This window comes from Pleurodeles waltl, chromosome 10 (assembly GCF_031143425.1).
Source record: "Pleurodeles waltl isolate 20211129_DDA chromosome 10, aPleWal1.hap1.20221129, whole genome shotgun sequence".
NCBI lineage: Eukaryota > Metazoa > Chordata > Amphibia > Caudata > Salamandridae > Pleurodeles > Pleurodeles waltl.
The window spans coordinates 342,595,700-342,619,417 of record NC_090449.1 but is presented as its reverse complement, the minus strand read 5'-3'; the positions used below and the strand labels follow the sequence as shown (position 1 = coordinate 342,619,417).

General features: G+C 45.4%; 1 protein-coding gene across 1 annotated transcript in view; it reads left to right on the top strand.

Annotated features, from left to right (window-relative positions):
• The window catches only part of EME2 (essential meiotic structure-specific endonuclease subunit 2), a 186,819-nt gene that overhangs the window by 45,249 nt on the left and 117,852 nt on the right, over positions 1-23,718 (top strand). Inside the window, exon 3 of the mRNA XM_069210563.1 lies at positions 22,722-22,814. Within this exon, the coding sequence (XP_069066664.1) occupies positions 22,722-22,814 (93 nt within the window). The remainder of the gene's footprint in view (positions 1-22,721; positions 22,815-23,718) is intronic.

Sequence of the window (23,718 nt, the reverse complement as noted above, 5' to 3'; positions counted from 1 at the left end):
AGTATTTGTGCAATAAATCATGCAACAACACAGTAGAACACCACAAACATTCACCACAAAGTGTTTGGGAAAATATATAATATTTATCTGGTAAGATGCAGGTCAAAAACGATTAAGCTGCAATAAGTATATGTTGAAATATCACTGTAAAAATAAAATAAAGTGTCTTTAGTATCTTAAAAGCAAAAAATGTCTCTTGCAAGCACAAAGTACCTGGTTTGCATACAAAATCTCCGCAAGGAACTGCAGAGGAGGAGATACGTGGAAAACGGGGAGGTGTGCGTCGATTTCTCGGGCTGCACACGGCGATGCGTCGTTTATTTTTCACTCAGGGAAGGCTTTGGGTAGATTTCTAGTGCTCGCTCTTGGATCCTCTTCAGGTTGCGGGGTTTTCGGACGCCCCGGGGACGATGCGTTGAAATCCGGCGCTGGCAGGACGAAGTCAAAGGGGGCTGCGTCGATCCGGTGGGCGTTGCGTGGAAATTCCTAACGCACGGCAGGCGCTGCGTTCGATTCCTCTCAGGATGTCGGGCTGTGTCGTTCTGGCTCTGCTTTGCGTCGATCCAGTGGGCCCTGCGTCAAATTTCCAGTCGCTACACTGGCGCTGCGTCACTCTTCTCCTTGCGAAGTCGGGCTCCGTCATTCCGGTTCACCGTGCAGTGATTTTCTCACCGTGATGCATCGTTTCTGGCAGGCTGTGCGTTGAGTTTCGCCACACAGGGAGCCCTTCTTGCAGGAATGAAGTCTTTTTGGTACTGAGACTTCAGGGAACAGGAGGCAATCTATATCCAAGCCCTTGGAGAGCACTTCTTCAGGACAGCCAGAGAGCAGCAAGGCCGCAGGGCAACTGCAAGGCAGTAGTCCTTCTCAGAAAGCAATCAGGTGAGTCCTTTGGGCAGCCAGGCAGCTCTTCTTGGCAGGTTGTGGGTTCTGGGTCAGGTTCTTCTCTAGGAAGTGTCTGAGTTGGTATGGCAGAGGCCCTGCTTAAATACCCAAATGTGCCTTTGAAGTGGGGGACTTCAAAGATTGGCTTAGAAGTGCCAAAAGGTCCCCTTTCAGTTCAATCTTGTCTGCCTGAGTCCCAGTAGGGGGTGTGGAAGTCCTTTGTGTGAGGGCAGGCTACTGTCCTTTGACATGTAAGTGTCAGACCCTCCACCCCACTAACCTATGCAGATGTTTGCAAGTGAGGCTGAGTATCCTGTGTTTGGGGTTTGTCTGAGTGAATGCACAAGGGAGCTGTCAACTAAACCTAGCCAGACATGGATTGTAAGGCACAGAAGGATTTAAGTGCAGAGAAATGCTCACTTTCTAAAAGTGGCATTTCTAAAATAGTAATGTTAAATCCAACTTCACCAATCAGCAGGATTTTGTATTACTATTCTGGCCATACTAAATATGACCTTCCTACTCCTTTCAGATCAGCAGCTACCACTCAAACAGTTTATGAGGGTAGCCCTATTGTTAGCATATGAAAGGAGCAGGCCTCACAGCAGTGAAAAACGAATTTAGGAGTTTTACACTACCAGGACATGTAAACTACACAGGCACATGTCCTGCCTTTTGTCTACACAGCACCCTGCCCTAGGGGTTGCCTAGGGCCTACATTAGGGGTGACATATGTAGAAAAAAGGGAGTTTTAGGCTTGGCAAGTACTTTTAAATGCCAAGTCGAATTGGCAGTGAAACTGCACACACAGGCCTTGCAATGCCAGGTCTGAGACATGGTTAAGGGACTACTTAAGAGGGTGGCCAAGCAGTGCTGCAGGCCCGCTAGTAGTATTTAATCTACAGGCCCTGTGCACATATAGTGCACTGTACTAGGGACTTAGAAGTAAATTAAATAAGCCAATTGGGTATGATCCAATGTCATCATGTTTTAAGGGAGAGAGCATATGCACTTTATCACTGGTTAGCAGTGGTTAAGTGCGCAGAGTCCTACAGCCAGCAAAAACAGTGTCCAAAAAGTGGAGGGAGGCAGGCAAAAAGTTAGTGGTGACCACCCTAAGGCTGTCAGGTCTACCAGATCCTATATGAATAAATGTCTTTATAGGTGAATCAAATGAGGAGACCGAGAAAGAAATAACGATTACATGTAATTATCCCCTTGCAGTGTAGAAGTCTGTAGCCATTCACTCACACTGTCATTGAAATAGGAACTCTTCAACAAATGAGTTAGGTCCCTGGTGGGAATCAGATGGGAGCGGATGAGCTAGACCTGGGAAGGACCAGAGTCCAAGGGAAGGGGTGCTTCCTTCGGCGCATGGCGAGGGTGGGGAGCGCTACCTACGAATGGACTGACACACTGAGCCCTGGCAGAAGGAGGGGAGACCCTTGTCTATTTTTAGACACCAGCATGGTGTGCAGTCAAACCTTCTAATACAGGGAGTGCAGAATTATTAGGCAAATGAGTATTTTGACCACATCATCCTCTTTATGCATGTTGTCTTACTCCAAGCTGTATAGGCTCGAAAGCCTACTACCAATTAAGCATATTAGGTGATGTGCATCTCTGTAATGAGAAGGGGTGTGGTCTAATGACATCAACAACCTATATCAGGTGTGCATAATTATTAGGCAACTTCCTTTCCTTTGGCAAAATGGGTCAAAAGAAGGACTTGACAGGCTCAGAAAAGTCAAAAATTGTGAGATATCTTGCAGAGGGATGCAGCACTCTTAAAATTGCAAAGCTTCTGAAGCGTGATCATCGAACAATCAAGCGTTTCATTCAAAATAGTCAACAGGGTCGCAAGAAGCGTGTGGAAAAACCAAGGCGCAAAATAACTGCCCATGAACTGAGAAAAGTCAAGCGTGCAGCTGCCACGATGCCACTTGCCACCAGTTTGGCCATATTTCAGAGCTGCAACGTCACTGGAGTGCCCAAAAGCACAAGGTGTGCAATACTCAGAGACATGGCCAAGGTAAGAAAGGCTGAAAGACGACCACCACTGAACAAGACACACAAGCTGAAACGTCAAGACTGGGCCAAGAAATATCTCAAGACTGATTTTTCTAAGGTTTTATGGACTGATGAAATGAGAGTGAGTCTTGATGGGCCAGATGGATGGGCCCGTGGCTGGATTGGTAAAGGGCAGAGAGCTCCAGTCCGACTCAGACGCCAGCAAGGTGGAGGTGGAGTACTGGTTTGGGCTGGTATCATCAAAGATGAGCTTGTGGGGCCTTTTCGGGTTGAGGATGGAGTCAAGCTCAACTCCCAGTCCTACTGCCAGTTCCTGGAAGACACCTTCTTCAAGCAGTGGTACAGGAAGAAGTCTGCATCCTTCAAGAAAAACATGATTTTCATGCAGGACAATGCTCCATCACACGCGTCCAAGTACTCCACAGCGTGGCTGGCAAGAAAGGGTATAAAAGAAGGAAATCTAATGACATGGCCTCCTTGTTCACCTGATCTGAACCCCATTGAGAACCTGTGGTCCATCATCAAATGTGAGATTTACAAGGAGGGAAAACAGTACACCTCTCTGAACAGTGTCTGGGAGGCTGTGGTTGCTGCTGCACGCAATGTTGATGGTGAACAGATCAAAACACTGACAGAATCCATGGATGGCAGGCTTTTGAGTGTCCTTGCAAAGAAAGGTGGCTATATTGGTCACTGATTTGTTTTTGTTTTGTTTTTGAATGTCAGAAATGTATATTTGTGAATGTTGAGATGTTATATTGGTTTCGCTGGTAATGATAAATAATTGAAATGGGTATATTTTTTTTTGTTGTTAAGTTGCCTAATAATTATGCACAGTGATAGTCACCTGCACACACAGATATCCCCCTAACATAGCTAAAACTAAAAACAAACTAAAAACTACTTCCAAAAATATTCAGTTTTGATATTAATGAGTTTTTTGGGTTCATTGAGAACATGGTTGTTGTTCAATAATAAAATTAATCCTCAAAAATACAACTTGCCTAATAATTCTGCACTCCCTGTATTTTAAGGCTCATATTACTGCAGAATATGCGTTGTGGTGGGAACAGGCTACATGAAGAGGTGCTGCAGGAAATAAGGGTGGCGGGAATAGGGAAAGGATTGAAGGCTGGTGCAAGACATTTTGAATACCTAAGCAAACATACTTATTACCGGTCCTCCAGTGGGTCCATATTTGATGCCTCTCCAGGCAGTCTAGCGCCTGATTATCTATAACAATGTAAGCAACTGTCCAATGTTTCATTGCTGTACCACTGTCCCCTGCAGGGCTGGGACTAGGTGTGCAACCTTTTGCTCACCACATTTCTCTGTTCAGCTTGAGATTCTTGCAGCAAGATAGTTCGAAGGGTTCAAGCAGTTACTGCTACTGCTAAGATCTGTGTGGACCCTCCACGCTGCAGGTTTGTTCATTCCTCTAGGCATGCCCGGTTATAGGAATGTATATCTGTATGGGCTAAGGGTGCATTTGGGTGGGCCAAAGTGTGCCTAATTTTCAGCAATTGTGGAGGTAGTCTACAACCTGGGCTCTGGTGCCACTGCACTTGCTGCATCATTGGAGGGAAAATCCCTGTCTCCTCTTCCTCAACACACCTCCCCACTGCATTTTGCCTCAAACCTGAGCTAAGGTCGCCACCTGGCTGTTTTCTTTTCACGGGCATGCTAAGAGTTTTGTCTCAGACAGTAGAAAAATATGCAATATCATCAAAAGGTGGTATTTTTCTCCCTATCGGAATGAAAATAAAACAGCTATTGCACTATAAAATGTATTCTAGAGATTTCTCGTTGACCCCCTGACTGAAAATTAAAGTAAACAAAAGCGGAAAAAGATCACATTTGCCGACATGGAGGAAGCACTTAACAGGTGCTTTCTCTGTTGCCTCTTTTGCTATTACTGGGAGGACCAAAGGTCGTGTTTGGGTGGGCATTGCGCAACGGGTCTGCCTCACGGATCAGTAAACTGAGCTCAGTAGGGTAATTGTATCTTTTGTTGTTTACAGCTAAGGAAAGACTAGGGTAAAAGTAATCCCTCAAGTGCATCCAGTCAGACGTCGCACCGGTCACAGTGAGGAGCCTACCCTCACCGCTTTGAGACCGCTGAGACGCCTATTCCATCCTTTCAATATGATGAAGTCATGTGGTGTTATGGGGAAACCAGCCTAGGAAAATGCTGATCGTGGTCAGGGGCTGCGATGGATGGGCAATGGCGCAAGAAGCTAAATCAAACAAAAAACGAGGCAAAACGTGTGGCTTGGATGCACCATGTACAGCTTCAAATGTGTGGAATCACAAGAGAACACAATGGATGGCAAAGGGTCAGGTTTGGGGGGGGTACAGGGGAACCGTATTTTAAGATAGCAGAAGGGAGGATAAAACAATCTCCCTTCATCCTTGTTATGTGTCACGCAACATGCGCACTTCTAGCCCTGCCATTTGGTGTATTGTGAGTCTGGAAGAGCAATGGTCCCCCTTTGACACAGACACTAGTTTAGCCTGTGAAAACTTTTTTGAGTGAGGGGGTTGAAGGCAGTGCCACACTGGAAGTGCAAACGGAACATTTCACCGATTCCCACATAGACATAAAGCGTGGTTTGACCTATGGATACAATATATGAGTTGGTAATAGCCCAGAAATCATCAAGCCAGCAAAATAAGCAAATTATATAATTCTAAAAAGGTTTAGGTGATAACTTATTTGATAAATGTGTTTGTATGCAAATGGAAAGTGAATTAAAAAAATGTTTGTCCACAAATATAACAACGCAATCAGATGTAGAAACGTTTCTAGAGTGGGCATCATTACATACTCTATGCATAAAGCTATAGTGCTAAGCATCATACCTTGGAGATGTACCGCTGTGGCTGACAGTGCACATTCCGAGTGTATTGTGTGTGACAACATTGGCCTCGGCTCCCTAAGGGAGCTGAGGCAAATCGTAATACGACGGTTTCTGCCTGTCAGCCCGGTGGAAACATCGTAATATGACGTAGGTGAGGCCACCGGCTTGCCGGCTGCCTCAACCCTGCTGTATTGGAGTTGTGGCAGTTCAACCACCCAACTCCTAATCAGGCCTTTAGTGCCTCATTTATATATTGGCAGTAAGGATACTCCATCCCAATGGCAACATAGTATCCTTACTGCCAACATAATAGTCCGCCAGCCCGATTTAAAAGCAGGCAGACCATAGGTTTGGCTATGTCTGTGGCTGCTCTGTCACTACCATAACCAAACATTTCTGACGGTCCGACGGAGAAATGACTATGTATCTGCCCACTCAATCAGGATGGGAAGGCTTATAGCCATTTCTTTTACTGTCTGTCACCACCTGGTGGTGGGGTACAGTAAAATACAAATAATGTCATCTCCACCCTCCCCAACCCTTCCCCCAACCATGAGAAATGACTCCCATGGTGGGGGGAGCATTACTTTTTTATTTAAAAAAAGAAAATCCAGTTTCTGGATTTTCTTTTTTGAATAGAAAAAAGAAAACTGTGTGCTGCAGGGCTGCGTTATGCTGACGCAGCCTTGCACCAAATAGTGAATTGCATTGGCAGGAACCGCCGTGACGGTGGTTCCTTTCAATTCTCTGTAAATGATTGCCTGCTTGGTGGTCATTTATAGATTTGTCGGGCAGTTCTTCTGCCATTGGGATGATGTAATTTACTCTGTCCCCCTGGCAGAACAACAGGATGTCTGTTAAATTATAATTAGGCCATATGTCAGAAGGTGTTGCGTGGTCTCTCATTATCCTAATGAGGCTGCTGAATATGGGCAGCAGTATCACCTGAATTGTGGGGAACTAAGTCCAATCCCACACCATGTGACAGCTGTTGGCCTAATCTGTTTTCAGCCAACTAGCAGCACCTTATCTCTGCCCAAGAGCAGGGATGATTTGTGGCAACCAGGCGCATGACAAAATAACTTCTCAGGGAAATCGTGGTGTATCAGATCTTATCCTTTTCTCTCATTTACATTAATCTCACACATGCAAAGACAAACAGAGGCAGGAATTGGTTCATTAAGATTTATTGAAGCAGCTAGGTCTTAGATAAAATGGCATAAATTGCAATATTCAGAATGATGAAACTTAATAGAAGCAAAATGGTGACAAGAAAAGTGAAACACAAAAAAAGTCCCATCATACTGTAACTGTGTGTAATATATATGGTTCCTACCTAAGCTATGTTAGAGCACAGCATGATAAGCCCTAATCTGCCCTTCAGGTTTCCTCCCTGGGAAGACATCATCCCCATAACTGAGCAAGGAAGCCTGTTGTCTATAGAGACACCAATCCCATGAAGGCCAGGGAACGAGTAGTCTCAGCAAGCAGCCTTAGCAAAGTCAATCAGCATGTGGTTATGGTCATTTGGATGGAATCTCCCTCTAACGTGCATGGGACAGAGAAGTGGTTTTATAATAAAACAGCTGATGTTCTAAGAAAATGTCCCCACATAAAGATGGGTGTGTTTCTGTGAATGATAGAGACACCGTGTACCTATTTGCCTGCAACCCTATCTCGTTGCAGCCTTGAAGAAAGCACTAAGTGAAAAGAATGTCTTGCTGGAAAAGCAGTGCTTTCCTAGGCGAAAGTACAACTAGATAAAAAAATAAAACAACAAGAATGTGACCTTTTCTGAATTAATAAAAATGAATCATAATAAAATGTAACTGGGCTAAAGGGCACAAACCGCAGGCCTAGTTGCTAAAATAACGTGCCCATAAACAGCACTAAAATGGCCATACTACAAAGGTGAAACCTTTGACCACAACAAAACAGGTTGTTGTATCCAAACTGCGCTCCCTTGCAGTCTACCTCAAATAGTGTATAGGTCGCAATCTACCGCAATTGAGACTGTCAATGGCATTTTGTGCTTATTGATGCTATTTCCATTGAAAATAATAAACATTCATATTTCTAGTTCCCCTTTTTTGAATTTTACACCTTTGGTGTTATTTTGTTTATTATATTTTACTCTACGTTTCTAATTCAGTTTTGGATTTTTATTCTTTTGCATTTTGACTTCATTAATATTTTGGTACTGCATAAAAACTTTATATACTCCTCTAAGTTAAGCTTGTCTGCTCTGTCTCATCGCTATCAGGGGGTTGACCTCAGGTTAATTTAGTGGCTTGTAGGATTCACCATGTAGAAGGGTTTTGATTATTTCTTGAAGTGGACTGTCGCCTGCCCCGGAATAATCAATTTTCTTACAGATGTAAGTCAAGATGATAGTGCTGCCGTCCATGTGCATGTGTAAATGTATGGTTTCAGACTGCTATAGGAGAGACTGTAAGGAGATCTGCGGTCGCAAATTCTGGTGCAGCTGCGAGTGTGTGTAATGGTGGTCCAGGGCACAAAACATTCCCATGCCCAAATCGGTCAACCTAGTGGGTGGGAATAACAGAATTTTGACTTCTATTTGAAAGAAGCCCAGAACTCCCACCTTTTATTTATAGCAGCTATTGCCCTTAAAAGCAAATCCATATTACTCCAGAGCCATCCAAACTGGTCTTACTGCAGACACTGGCACTGGAGAAAGCATGTGAAACTGCCACACGAGTGGAAAATTGCTCCTTCAGGTTTGATGAAGCTTGAGGACTTTCAAAAACTGACTTCTGCTTGTCCAAAGCGAAGCTGCTTGGGCACCAGAGGAGTACCAAAAACTAGCATGCTGAATCAGTGCTGTTTGTTTTTTGTTGATTGGACACCAGGCAGGGTTACGCACCCATATTAGGAATGAAGGTGGTTGGACTAGTAGTGAAACCTCTGTGTGGTCACCTTTCTTAACACGGACGGTGCACATTCTAGATAAGCTCAAACTTAAAACTGCCTTTATCCGGGAAACCCCCACAGGCTGTGAGGAAAAAAATTGAGTTGCTATCCTGTCATATAAAAACCTGAAGTCATTAATCTCTCTACCTCTTCTGACAAAGAAGGAAGACGGATGAAGGCCACAATACACATCAGACTTTTCCTCTGTTCCTTTCAACATATAGGATTTGGTGCACGGGATGAAAATTGTAACAGAGAATGCTATACTGTAGCTAATTAGAGAAGTCCTCCCAGTCTGCTAATTTAATTTTCGGAAAAGACTACCACACTACCTCATCCCAATTATTGTACGGGGAGTACAGTGACAGGTATTTTGTCAATACATTTCAGAAAAAGTTCAAGAAAATCTTATAAAATAATACATAGTAGAAGCCTTTTTCTCGTAATTGACACTCAAGAATAGATTTCTGGTACATTAAAAAGAGTCTTATCTATTCCGACGATGTATCAATCAGCTCAAGTGCATCTTGAGTATTTGTGCTTACTTTGCATACACCACAGTAGTCTGGGTTCCAGTACTGGTGACCAATGGGGGGCGGAGGTCTTTGAGTGCTTGAGTGTTTTTGTGTTGATCTCTAGTTGAGTCAGCCTTCAAATCATTCCTCTTAATTTGTGTTTTCTCTTTTTGTGAACAATTTTTACTAGATTTGGCATTAACCAAGAACTTTTGACTAAAATATTATGTACAATATACTTTCTTATTTAGCTTTCAGCCAGCCTTCTTGATCTGTTGTCCTGTTATGGTACCATTCACGTTTTATTTCCGCTTACTACAGCATAGAGCATAGGACAGTGTGTCAGCCCACGAGAGCCAATGGCTACCTTCACTGTGAATGACCACATTCTGCCCTTCCACAAAGCACAGCCTCTACACAGTAGTTCAGTAAAGTGCCAGGTACTAAAATGGCAAAGTGCCATTTGTTTTTTGTTTTAGATTGAAGACCTGGCAGCTTCTTCAAGAAAAAAGTATTTAAAAAACCATGAAGTAAGTGTTGATAAAGCCAAAAGGCTGTTGGATAACACCAGATCTATTGACTTTACCAATGCTTGTTTCCTACTGGTAATGCTTTAGGAAACATTCAGGATGGTGAGGTCCTGTGTGCACGACAGGTGATAAGCTATAACAATACAGTAAAACAACAGTTTCCTTGTAATATTAGATGTATTATTATCTTGTCTCTAAAGACATCACAATACCTTCCATGTCTGTCATTTTTTGATTTAAGGTAGCAGTTATCTAGTGACTCACATTTCCAGGAACTTAAAAAAATTGCTCTTAAGTTTTCTTGATTGGCATGTGTTATGGATGGTATGCCCAGTTCCTGCACATGCTAGAGAAATATAATTTTACAGTTGAACTATTTTCCTTGTCTCTGAATCATTCAAGTTAGTGAAGCCGCAGGTAGAAAGAACCTAGAGCTAAGGTTCCTACTAATTCTCAGTTTATAAGCCCATATAACACAAAGGGCCTCATTACGACCCTGGTGGTCTTAAGACCGTCAGGGCCCTGGTGACTTCATACTGCTGCCAGTGTGGCCGTCCGACATCCACAATTACGCTGTGACGGTTATGCCACGGTCGGACCACCAGCACCGCCACTTCTCCACTGGAGGGGCTGGCGGTGCTGCCGGTCCTGATCCGCCAGGGCAGCGCCGCGATCAACGCTGCCCTGGGGATTACAACCCCCCTCTCCGCCAGCTGTTATATGGCGGTAGCACCTCATGGGCAGTGCAGGGGCCCCCATGGCTAACCCCGTTGCACTTTTCACTGTCTGGTTTGCAGACCATGAAAGACAACAGGTGCTGGTGCACCCTACGCATCGCAACATTGCCACCGGCTCATTTACGAGCCTGTGTCAATATTGTGGCCTGTTTCCCGCTTGGCCAGTGGGCAGAAACTTTGTTCCTGCCCACTGACCCAGCGGGAAACTCATAATAGGAGCCGCGGAAAGGGGATTGCACTGGTGGTATCCTGACCGCAGGACTTCAGCGGACGGCCTTGTCCGTCTGCCGAAGTCTTAATTAGACAGACCTCGTGCCTTATCTATATGTTTATAATAATATATATGTTTATGTACAAACTTTTAGAAGGTTGTCTTTGATTACACTTATGCACTTATCATTCAGTGTCCAAAATAACATTGAACTGCTTTGATTTTTGTATTTTTTGGTGTTTACTTTTGCACTTGGGAAGCACTTTCTTTAAAATGCTCTATTCTAACTGGAATTATGTGGAAATGTTCAAAAAAAAAATTATTTATATACCAAGCACTGGTTGCATGACAGATTTCTGTCTACAGATTTACAAACTGTTCAAAGGAATGATTTATTATTCTTTGGCAAAATAATTGTTTGACGGATCCTTTTTTCTAAAACATGATAAATGAGTTTCACATGAATGTGTGCCCCTTTTTGGGAGTCTTAATTAGGGCCAAAGTGCCCTGGGGGCGCAATGAGCGTGTGCGTCCACTATGTGCACCCCATGGCACTTTTGTATTACAGAAAGGTCCACACTCTTGTTTGACCCCTTCTGTAATTCTAATAGCTTTGGCGTACATGTATTGCCAGAGCTGTCTCAAAAGGCTATTTCTTCATTTGCATGGTGGCGTGGCCTCCTGCAAAAGAGGGTCTCTCTTTGCCTCTGTGCCCGCACCATATTATGAATGTCGACACGAAGGCAAAGAAGCTGTCAGGAGCCGCACTGACATTGCACCACAAAAAGGTGATGCACTTCAGTGCGCCCCCTGAGGACAGCCTTCTGGAGGGGACAAGGATGTCCCGTGACCACCCCCAGACATTCCTCTGCTAGCGGGTGCTGTAACTAACTACACCTGCGTGCAGGAATATCTCTGTCCCCTCGAAATCCTCACGGTTAGTAAAACCTGGAGCGGCTAATTAAAGCAGCCGCTCTTATTTCACTGAATGCGCTGCCCTCTGGGCATTCCTAAGTACGGGGCTGCCTTGAGGGCAACCCACATGTTCATGTGGGGCCCGACGCACCTGTTTAAACGCTCATCAAGCGGCGTACATGAACAGTACATTTGATACGTAATATGGGCCCTTGTCTCCTTCCTAGAGTCACAAGCAAGGCCTATCTGAATGAGAACTTCAGCAGCTCTGGTTCTTGTGCAAGAATGAAAGGATACAACTATGTTGACTTAGATTTCTGTAACGCCTCTTACAGTGTCATAGCTCACACGGAAGTTGGCAATTAGTAGTCTTCAACAAAACCTACCTTGAGTGCCCTGGTACCAGCCTGGCAATAAATCACTTTTTTTAAAGCCTGCTGCACCACTCCTTGTATTCATTTTAGAAAATCATTGTTTCAGGTGGGTTACAAACTCCTCTTGGTTATATGGATAGTTTTCTTTTTTCTTAAAAACCAATACAAATACTTACAAAATGCTAATGCAATTGCTGCCGTCAGTACAGGGATGAAAAGCAATGTTCTCTTTCTGCTCTCATTTAATTAGCAATATCTTATTAAACTGAGGTGTTACACTTATGAATGGACTTTGTTTAAGTAGTAAATCACTTTCTAATACAATTTTGCATTTTGTAAGTGCCAAGAGCAGTGATTGGCTATTATGGGGCCTAATCACAAAATGCATTTTGTAGCACGTTAGTAGTACTACTCTAGTACTACTGACATACTACAAAAATCCGGTCACATACCCAAGTGCGCAGGTCCTTCCTTGGCCTCTCCCATCTTTTATGTGTGGAGATCTCCACCCGGCTGTGGAGATCCCCACACACAAAGTATACATTTTTAATGCACACGTGAGAGGGGTGTGGGCAGTGACTGGAAAACAGGGAATACTTACTACTTACTTACTACTAAAATAGAAAGGAGGGGTTAAGGGAGGATAAGGAAGCAGTTAGGGAGGGACATGAATCCAACTGTAAATGAATAAGGCCCTTTCTAGCCACAATCTGCGTATCTATAATGATCCAAACAGTACATTTGTAAATGTACTCTAACTCAGAGCTGGAATGAGCATCACACATGGCCACTCACAAGTACTGCAAAACCCTCTCTTAGAACATAATGGAGGTAGGAACTTAGAACTCCAATAGAACTAATGTAAAATTAACAAATATTTTTAAACTGTTTCAAAATATAATTAAATTTTATTTCATTTTAAAAAAGGTCTAAAGATAAAACAGAAATATTAATTTATTACAAAGTATTTTATTAACTTTTATAAATATAGGAATTAATGTAGCATTAATATTTATTCAAATAATTTGATTAGTGACTTCTATACATTACTTTTAATTATTTTAAATACTTCAAAACCAATGTTTTTACTTTAGGTGGGAACATTTTACATTAAAAATCTGAAATATTACTTTATTTTAAATGCATTATAATGTATTTGTTTTATTTCAAATAAGTTAACAATGCTAGATTTTTATATTTTAAATAAATATATGAAAATCATTTTCATTAGTGTTAACACAAAACTATTTTTCTAGTTTACATTTTTTTTTAAATAACCTTTTATACTTTTTCTTATACTGTACCCTAACTGAGATCTTTGTACCAGTGACAGAGATCTCCATCTACGCGAGAAAAGGTACAAGTAGTAACTTTACTTCTAATAGAGACTTCTGCCTACAAATTCCTCAACTGTAGAACAACCCCAGGCATCACACTGGATCTGGAAACTTTAGAGCTTCAAGTTTGTCAGTAGGGTGCGCTGGAGTGAGTCGGCGCCAGAAGTGACGTCAGATTATATCACCAAGCCCAATAACACTGGGCCTCGCATACCGATATCAGTTCCCCTTTTCCGCACCTTCGACGTGGATCCAGAGCTTCTCTTCTTAGGGATTATTTCCTCAAAAATCCTATATAACACAGTACCTTTTCAAATAATGTCTCCCTCGAAAAGGTCAGGATTTAAGCCTTGCAGGGACTGTGAAGGACAAATGTCCATCACAGATCCCCATGCCACTTGTCTGTGGTGTGTATACTCAGACCACAACACTGAGTTATGTTCTTCATGCCTCAGCTGAATCTAAAGGACATTAGGTTGGCAAATTGTTTATGGCTCTGCAAAGGACATTCAAAGTCCCAAAACTTTTTCTCATACATCCCGATCCCCATCGTCATCAGGGAAGAAGCGGCGCAAGCATAAGAAAAAGGACAAGAAGTGGCCTAGAGGTAGGTCTCTTGATGCTTTCCCTCTCCAGCAGGACCCTTGTCCCCCGAGTCGGAATTTATCATTATGCCGACAGAGTATCTTCCACGTATCCCTTCTTCCCCTGAGATACTGGCTCTGGACCAACCTCTAGCTCTAACGTCAGCGACTCCTTGGTTACCGGCCCTTTCTGACTTCCTGGTGCATATCCGGCAGTGTTTCTTAACACCATGCATGCCATTTTTGCAACTGGTGTCCCTTTGGGCCCTAAAGAGCAGCAACACTTCCTGCTCTTCATGTCTCTAGGGCTGTTCCTGCAGAGAAAAAGCCATACTGCTTCAACCCAGCACTTCACTTCATGATGCTACAACTTGTGCCGTAGATGACGCTGATTCTGTCTCCACTGTGACTGCCAACTCCACCTCCTGAGGCCCTGCATATGGGGCCACATTGCCGCAGCCGGATCACTAATTGACTCCTGCCAAGAGGCCCAGAGAAGGCAAATAGGGCCCGCCTCCATATAATCTTCTGAGCTGACTCCAACCCACTGGAGCACTTTTCTGATGACAATCCCACTTAAGAACCCCTTGATTTTCAAAGACTGTCCTCTGCAAGTGGGCTGGATTCCTCGCCACAGCACTGAGGTTCTCCTTCCTTTGGTGGCGTCAGCTGAGCCTCTTCTCTCGTTTATCTCTCTGTTGGACCCAGTACTAGCAGCATTGTAGAAACCCTCTCCGTCACCAGTAGATAATCACCTGGTGGCCCACCGGTTTTGTTCGGCTCCTGGCAGCCTAGCCTTCTTGACTTCTCATTTAACCCTAGAAGGCCTAATTATACAGGCCTCTTGTTCAGGGACACAATCCAGTGACACCTTTCCAATGGTCCCTTTTGGCAGGGAATAGAAACGAATGAAGGCTTGGGAGAAGAAAGTCTTGTTAGCAGGGAGCATGGCCCTCAAATCTCTTAATGCAAATTGCTTGCTGTCTAGATGCAAGTATGGTTTGTGGGACATGAGGCAAATGATACTCTAGCGTGTACAGCCTGACATGAAAGAACACTTCCAAGAAATCATAGAAGATGGGCAGAATGCTTCACAACACATCATAAAATCTGACGTGGATATCACAGATTCAGTCACCAGAGCAGTGGGCACCTCCATCTCAGTAAAACAGCGTGCCTGGATTTGGATTTTGAATTGTATCACTGATGTCAAAGCTAATCTCATGCACCTTCCTTTAACAGCATTTGATTCTTTGGAGATAATGCCGCACCAGAGAGGTTTAAGACCGCTAACGCCACCGCAAGATCCTTACTCTTGCAGCCTCTGTCTGCGAGTGACTGTAAAAACTTTAATCATTTTCGAGGCTTTGGAAGCTAATTCTCCTTTCATTCCTAACAGTGCCACAGTTGCTCAGGCGCTTGTCAAGTAGTACAGAGGCCGTGGCAGGGCAAAAGGTTGAGTATCTACGGTGCACCTCTCCTCCTCCTCTCATAATCCTCCCAGCTCCTCCAAGGAAAGCAGGCCTAGTTTCCTTCCTCAGCCCCACGTGAAGCTCAGTGGGGGAAGCTTGTTCCATTTTCTGCAGGCCTGGAAGGCCATCACTTCGGACCAATCGGTTCTCCAGATTGTAGAAAAGGGTTACTCCCTCCTCCTTCCTACAGTTTATGCCTCCCATACCCCCACCCATCTTCCCCCCAAATCCTGACCATAGGCTATCCTGCAGAAGGAGATTGTAGCTCAGAAGAGCAATGGAGTTAGTGACCGAGGTTGTTATGCATGTTGTACGAGGCTTGCTTGGTGTGTGGTGGGTACCTATGGTACTTACACCTTATACCAGGTCCAGGTATCCCTTATTAGTGTGCTGTAGTCAGTTTCTAGAAGCCAGCCATTCTAGAGGTAGCTGTCGATGAGCAGCCAAGGCTTATCTGGAAGATATGCAAAGCTCATGCAATACCACTGTAGTCACACTTAGTACTTACACAAATGAAAGATAACACTGTGTTACAAAAATAAAGGTACTTTATTTTAGTGACACAAATACCAAAACTATCATAGAGGCTATTCTCCCTTAGAAGGTAAGTAATACACAAATTATATACACTAGTATGCAGAAATAGGCATAACAATAGTTAGAAAACAGTGCAATTAGTGAAAATCACAATAGGGAGAAATGGCCCTAGGGGGAGAACAAACCATACACTAAAAAAATGGAATGCGAAAGTTGGCTCCCCACCTAGGTAAGTGAACTGTGTAGAGGGGAGGTGGGAGTACTAGGAAAGCCCAAAGGGAAGTACCACCACCCACCCCAGCGACCAGGAAAGCAAGAGTAAATAACTGTAAGTTCCCTAGAACACACACACAGAGGAGAATAATAATAATGCAAAACCCAGAAGAGGCTGCAAGACACCAGCAGTGGAGTCCTGGACAAGAAGACTTGTGAAAAAAGGGACCACGTCCAAGAAGCACAGCAGAGTCCAAGAAAAGCAAGAGCCCCTACCCACCAGACTGAAGGTGTAAGAAGTGAGTTGACGGTGAAGGAGAGTCAGCACTGCACCCAAGAAGATGAAGTCGAGTTCCTGGAGGATGCAGGTGATGTTCCACGCCAGAAGGAGAATTGCAGTTGGGTTTGAGTCTTCGGATTCCGCCAACAAGCCTCGGCACATGCAAAACTCAAGATTAGTGGAAAGTGGAGCTGCCGGGGACCAGGAAGGACCAGGTGGACTCTACCCAGCAGTGGGAGTCAGAGGGGGCCCTCAGCAACACAGAGAGCCCTCAGAAGACCAGGCAGCACCAACATGAAAGGGACACGAAAGTCGAGTAAGAGGCCCACGCAGCACTACGAAGAAGGTTCCCACGCCTCCGGAGAACCACTCAGGGAGCTGTGCATTGCAGGATAGAGTGCTGGGGGCTGGAGCTTCAGGATGCCTGAAGATCTTATAGAGAAGTTGCCAACAAGCCTCAGCAGCTGCAAAGGACGCTGTGCACAGGGGTATTGCCCTGCGTGGGCAGGCAAAGGACAACCCAAGTTGGACAGCTGGAAGTGAGGACCGTCAAGACCACTTCAGTCCACCATCCGTGATGCAAGATCCACGCAGCTCAGCAAGAGAGGGGATCCACACAGCCAGTCGTTGTTGCAGTTGTGCCTGCAGAAGCAGGGGAGTGACTCCACCCCAAGGGAGATTCCTTCTTTCTTCTGATGCAGGCTGAAGAAATGCTGTCCTCAGAGGATGCACGACCGGGGAAATGTTGCAGTTGCTGGAAGAAGCCGGAGATACAATGTTGCAGGCAGCGTCTTGCTTCTTTGTTGCAGCTTGTAGTGTCCTGAAGAGTCCAGATTGAGTTTCTTTGGTCAGAAGTCGAAGTGGAGGGTGCAGAGGATTCCTGATGGAGCCTTGCAATCCGAATCTGAGGAACCACCCAAGAGAGAGACCCTAAGTAGCCCTGAAAGGGGGATTGGTCACCTAGCTTGGGGCTCTGACGTCACCTGCTGGCACTGGCCACTCAGATGCTCCCAGAGTTCCCTGCCAACCTTGAATACAAGGTGGCAGAACCCAGGGATCCTCTGGAGGTGCTCTGAGCACCGCCCCTGGGATAGTGATGGACAGGGGAGTGGTCACTCCCTTTTTCTTTGTCCAGTTTCACGCCAGACCAGGGACTGGGGGGTCCCTGAACCAGTGTAGACTGGTTTGTGCAAGGAGGGTACCAAATGTGCCCTTCAAAGCATTGCCAGTGGCTTGGGGACGCTACCCCCCACCCAAGCCTGTAACACCTATTTCCAAAGGGAGAAGGTGTAACACCCCTCTCTCAAAGGAAATCCTTTGTTCCGCCTTCCTGGGCTTGAGCTGCTCAAGCAACAAGAGAACAGAAACTTTTTGGGGAGGTGGCAGCAGCTTGGGCTGCCCGGAAACCCTCAGAAGGCTGTAATGACAGTACTGTGGTCCTCTAAGGAGCCCCCAGAGTGTATGGGATCATACAACCAATGCTTGCAAAAGCATTGGTGTATGATTCCAACATGTTTGATACCAAACATGCCTATGTATGTAGCTGGACATAGGTATTGACCTATGTCTAGTACACTCGTAAAATGGCATCCCCGCACTCATGAAGTCCTGGAAAATGGGCCTAGAGTTTGTGGGGGCACCTCTGCTACTGCAGGGGTCCCCTCACACATAGTTAGTTTACACCCTGCCCTCTGGGGTAGAAGGCCTGCCATAGGGGTGATTTATAAGTGACCTGGTGCAGTAAAAAGTGGCAGTGAAAGGGTGCTTGCACCTTTTCATGCAGGCTGCAATGGCAGTCCTGCAGAACCCTTTGCTTGGGCTCCCTGTGGTTGGACAAATATATGCTGCAGCCCATAGGGATCCCCTGGAACCCCAATGCCCTGGGTACCTAGGTACCATATACTAGCGGCTTTTAATTGGGCACCAGTGTGTCAATGTGGATGAAATACAGAGTTTTGGTAGAGAGAGCATAATCAGTGGGGTCCTGGTTAGCAGGATCCCAGTGAACACAGTCAAACACACTGACATGCAGAAAAAGGGGGTAACCATGCCAAGAAAGAGGGAACTTTCCTACACATGTTACTTCCTGGTGCTCAAGGAGGACAACGAACTAGGCCCTATCCTGGGTCGCAGGAGCCTGAACTTCTTCCTCAAGAAGAAAACGTTCAGGGTGCTGACCCTAGCTCACATTCTACTGGTGTTGGACCTTGAAGACTAGATAGTGTTCCTAGACTTGCAGGATGGACACTTCCATATTCCTATCATTCAGTCTCATCAGACATACTTACGATTTGTAGTGGGCTCTATACGCTACCAATTTGTGGTACTGCCCTTTGGGTTGACATAAGCACATGAAGTCTTCATGAAGTTGATGGCAGTGTTGGTGGCTGCCCATCTATGATTGTCGTCCATCTCCATCTTTCCATACATGGGCAACTGGCTCCTCAAAGCCAGTTTGCCAGAGTTGGAGTTGCGACATCTGCATCTGACAGCATATCTGCTATTCAACCTGGGCTTTTTGATCAACAAACCCAAATCTCACCTGTGGCCCTCCCAACGAATCCAGTTAATCGGGCTAGTACTGGACACCAATCTTTTGGGCCCATTTCCACCTTCAGAGTCCTCATCCTCCTAAGAATGACTCCCTCCTTCCAAACAGCCTCAGCAATCTCAGTCTAGATAGTCCTGCATTTCTACTGGCTTCTTGCATTCTCCTAGTCATGCACGCATGTTGGCACACTAGGACTCTGCAGTGTTGCCTCCACAGGCAGATTATCTGGAAGATCTAGCAGACTCTGTCAGGATTTCCCAAGTGCTGCGGCGGACATGGCTGGCTGGGGCAACAAGGCAAACCTGACGGGCTGGTCTTAACTCCACCGGCAGCTGTGGCTATGGTAGTTTCAGACGCATCCACAATGGGGTGAGGTGCTCATCTGGAGATCTGGGGCCTCTAGTTTCCGAAAGAGCAGGTACTTCACATTAACCTGCAATAATTGCAGGCAATTCAGCTGGTGCTCAAGACTTTCCTCCCACCCTCCCTATTGTCAGTCAGTCCGCTCAGATCTTGACCAACAGCACAACAGTGATGTGGTATATCAAAAAGCAAGGGGGAGTAAGGTCTTACCTCCTTTGCCTGGAAACGTTGAGACTGTGGTCTTCGGCATACAGCGAAGGGATATAGCTCACAGCTAATCACCCAACGTGGTCTCTGAATGTCAGAGTGGACAGCTTAAGCCTGCAGCATCTTGCCAATTGTGATTGACGTCTTCTGCCAGAGGTAGTCCAGAACATCTTCGCCAGTGGGGCACTCCTCAGGTGGACTTGTTCGCATCCTCACAAAATACACAATGTCTGCAGTTCTGTGCCCTCCAGTATACGTTCAGCAGAGCCTTGGGGGGACGCATTTTAATTGAGGTGGAACTTTCAGCTGCACTTTGTGTCCGTTCCCCCACCCCCTAACATACTCTTGAGTCTGTGAATTCTGAGGAAGATTTGCCAAGACTGGGCCCAAGACATACTCATCGCCCTGGATTGCCCGAGAAGGTTGTGGTTTGCAGACCTCCAGCGCTTCTCCATGTGTCCTTTGCTCTACCCGAAATTCAGGTGGGATTGTCTCTCTGGAGATGGGAGGTGAGAAATAATTGTGCACCCCAATCTCTGAGACCTCCATCTACATGCTGGGAGATATAGCTGGGACAACTGAGCTCATTTTACCTGCCACTGGAGGTGGTAGACGTCATCTTATCTACATGTCACCCCTCCACTAAGATCGTCTAATCTGGCAGATTGTTGCATGGTGTGCAGACAATGGTGTGGATCCCACGCGGGCCAAGTTATCCTATGTGTTTCAGTTTGGCTTTCCTTGGCTCAGGAGGGAATGCCCCATTGGCACTGTGAAAGGTTGCTTGGCCTCCTTGTCTGCCTTCCTCTGTCTGCCGTATCAGCTATTCCTGTTTAACTGCCCACTGGTCATCAGTTTTCTCAAGAGCCTGACTAATCTTTTTCTTCCCCCTGCCTTTGCCTTTGCCCTTGCCCACTGGGACTTGAACCTGGTTCTTACATTTTTGATGGGGACTTCGTTGGCGCCTCTTCACAGTTCTACCCTTCGTATGTTAACTATCAAAACTCTTTTTTGATTGCAGTAATGTCTGGTAGGAGGATCAGTGACTTACAGGTCCTTACCTGTCATCCTCCTTTCACAACATTTTTCCCAGACAAGTTGGTGTTGTGAACCAGGGCTGGTTCCCCCCTTCCATCTTGCCTAGTCCATCACCATTCCCACTTTCTACCCTCAAGCTCATCCCACAGCAGAGGAGGCGCGGTTGCATCAGTCACACCCTAGGCGAGTGGTCAGTTACCACCTAAATCACAGCAAGAAACACAGATTGGATCAATAATCACCCATGAGGGTCTCAAGGTGCTGGGGGAGGGAAAGGAGTGGGTGGGGAGGATCAGTCGAAGAGCCAGGCCGTGAGGTCCTTCCTGAACTGAGACTGAGGGTGGGAGATTGCCTAAGGTGGATGGAGAGGGTGTTTCAGGTTTTGATGGCGATGTGGGAGAAGGATCTTCTTCCGGCTGTGGTTTTCTGGATGCGGGGGAGCTTGGCGAGGGCCTGGTTGGCGCAGCAGAGTTCTCTGGCGGGAGTGTAGAAGGTTAGTCTGTGGTTGAGGTAGGCTGGTCCGGCGTGGTGTAGGGCCTTGTAGGAGCTTAAAGGTGATTCTGTTGTCGAGAGGCAGCCAGTGTAGGTCTCTTAGGGGGGCAGAGGTGCGGCTGTGTCGTGGGGCGTTCTTGATGAGCCAGGCGGAGGCGTTCAGGATGCGTTGTAGTCTTTTCCAGGTCTTGGCAGTGGTTCCGGCGTAGAAAGCATTGCCGTAGTCAGGTCGGCTGCTGACAAGGGCCTGGGTGACTGTCCTTCTGGTTTTGGTGGGGATCCATTTGGAGATCTTTCGAAGCATGCACAGGGTGTGGAAGCAACCCGATGAGACAGCTCTCACCTGTCGGTCCATTGAGAGCAATGAGTCTAAAATGATGCCGAGGTTGCGGGCGTGGTCGGTGGGGGTGGGGGTGTTTCCAAGTGCTGAGGGCCACCAGGACTTCCTGGTGGAGGGTGTGGAGCCGAAAATGAGGACTTCTGTTTTTCCGAGTTCAGTTTGAGGCAACTATCTTTCATCCAGGCGGCGACTGATGAGCTCTTCAGTGGCTACTGTGGTGGCAAAAAGTGGAAAGCAGTTGAGAAGAGGATGTTCACACAGTGGATAATACTGCATTACAACTTGCTTTGACTTGGCCAAGAAATAATCCCCTGAGCGGATCTATGCTCCTTCCACCAGAGCTAAATCTACCTCTTCTGCTCTTCCGTGGCAGGTTCTTATTGTGGGTATTTTCAAAGCAGCAACTTGAGCCTCCCTCACACATTTGCTAAGCACTATTGTCCAAACTCCGAAGTGAGAAGGATGGTCACTTCATCAGGTGGTCCTACAGGACTTCCTGGTATATCAATCCCTCCCCCTTGGATGGGGTATTGCTGAAAAATCTGTATTACAGGTGATGAGTGTGCAGGTAGAAGTATCCATCAGAGGAAAAAGTTACTGACCTTTGATAATGATCTTTCTGGTTGATACTCTGTCTACCTGCAGATTCCTCTCCGACCCACCCACCTCTCAGTTTGATGGATGGTCTATACACACCAGTTAAAAAGATCCCCTTATGCATTCTTTTGGTATGACAAAAAGTTTTCGCTGATGTAATTTCTACTCTCTCAACTCAAAGGCTTAGAAAAATTGAAGGATGACTGACGTCAGTACGCCAGGGTGGGAGCTATATGAGCTCGTGACATCATCTGGCATCACTCCCGGCACCGACTGAGTCCAGCAGCCTCTGCTGGCCATCTTAAAACTTTCAATTTTCCAGTTCCAATCTACACTCAAAAATAGTGGATGGCCTAAAGTAGTAAAGTTACTCAGAAAATGTAAGTTTACTGCTGTGAATAGACCCCAAGATGTACAACTGAGCTGCCTGTTGGACTCCACAGGAGCCCACTGAGTTCTCTGAAAATTTCACCTCTCACACTGAATGCTTTCCAATCTTAACACGTTCTTTGTACAGTAATTATTACAGTAACAACGAATAAAGGACCAGGTTTGTTTTAGTTGTTCTGGACGAACTGTAGACTATGTTATACATTTTGTCCTGAGAATGAGCTTTGTAATATATTGTATGAGAAAGCGATAGAAAGATTAAAATAGTAGATTGATTAACAAAATACTTTTTAAGTATATGATCAGTGTATGTGTCTGCTTCCACAGAGTGGTCTAGAGGTAAAGGATGGAGAAGAGGAGGAGATGCTAGTGTTGGTGGAACCAGAGAATTTCTTGAAGAGTGTCTACTCCTTAAGGAAGGTAAGTCCTGGAGTTGATTTGGGCCCAGAGCCTGGTTGCTTGTAGTCAGCAAAACACTACTGTAGGTAGCAACTTGGTCCTGCCTCTGCCCGCTATACATGCTAGAGACTGCAGAAGAAGGTCACAGGAAGTAGTCTGAGGCACACCAATGATCCTAGGGCTAAAGTATTTTTTTGTTTACACATCTATGTATGAATTTGAACATGCAACCTGGAAACTACCCACAGCAGGCTCTTAACTCCTGTACCTATCCACACAGCTCTACTTGGGCTTTTTTTATTAATGGAGGAAACATCTCACCCTTCGAGAGTTAAGTTAGGGTTTTTGATTGGTTATCAGTGGATTCTGTTTATTGGGGGGCTAGAGAGTTACCACCCACCCAAATTGCTTATCTGACCTGTGTTATATATGTCTAATGGGTGACGTGCTGTACTGCATTCTAGAAAGGCACTGGCGTGAACTGCAGTTAGAAGATTGGGCACCAAAGATATGCAAGGAAGGTTATCAGAAATTATTTGGAGAGGAAGAAAGCTTATGCTGCCAAATGCATAAAACGGAATCAGAAACTAAATAATCTTGAGGCTTCTACATTGAAACCTAACGCAATATCCAATTCGCAAAACCTCAACATTGAGGAGACCAGCTTTATTTTTGTGAAGCAAAGCGTACAAAGATCCAGGACTTAATTCTAGACAGCAGTTTATTCTCTGCATATCCTGCTTCAGACTGTCTCACTGCAATTGTATGTTTCCATGTTTACTCCAGTCCTGGATGAGGAGATAACTGCATTATCCTCTAAGTTCAAGACTTCTAATGTGTCAGAGAACTCTTTCCCAACCTCGTTCATGAAACGTGTGATTTGCACCTTTCATGGTTCCTCTCATAAACACTTATAGTGATGCCG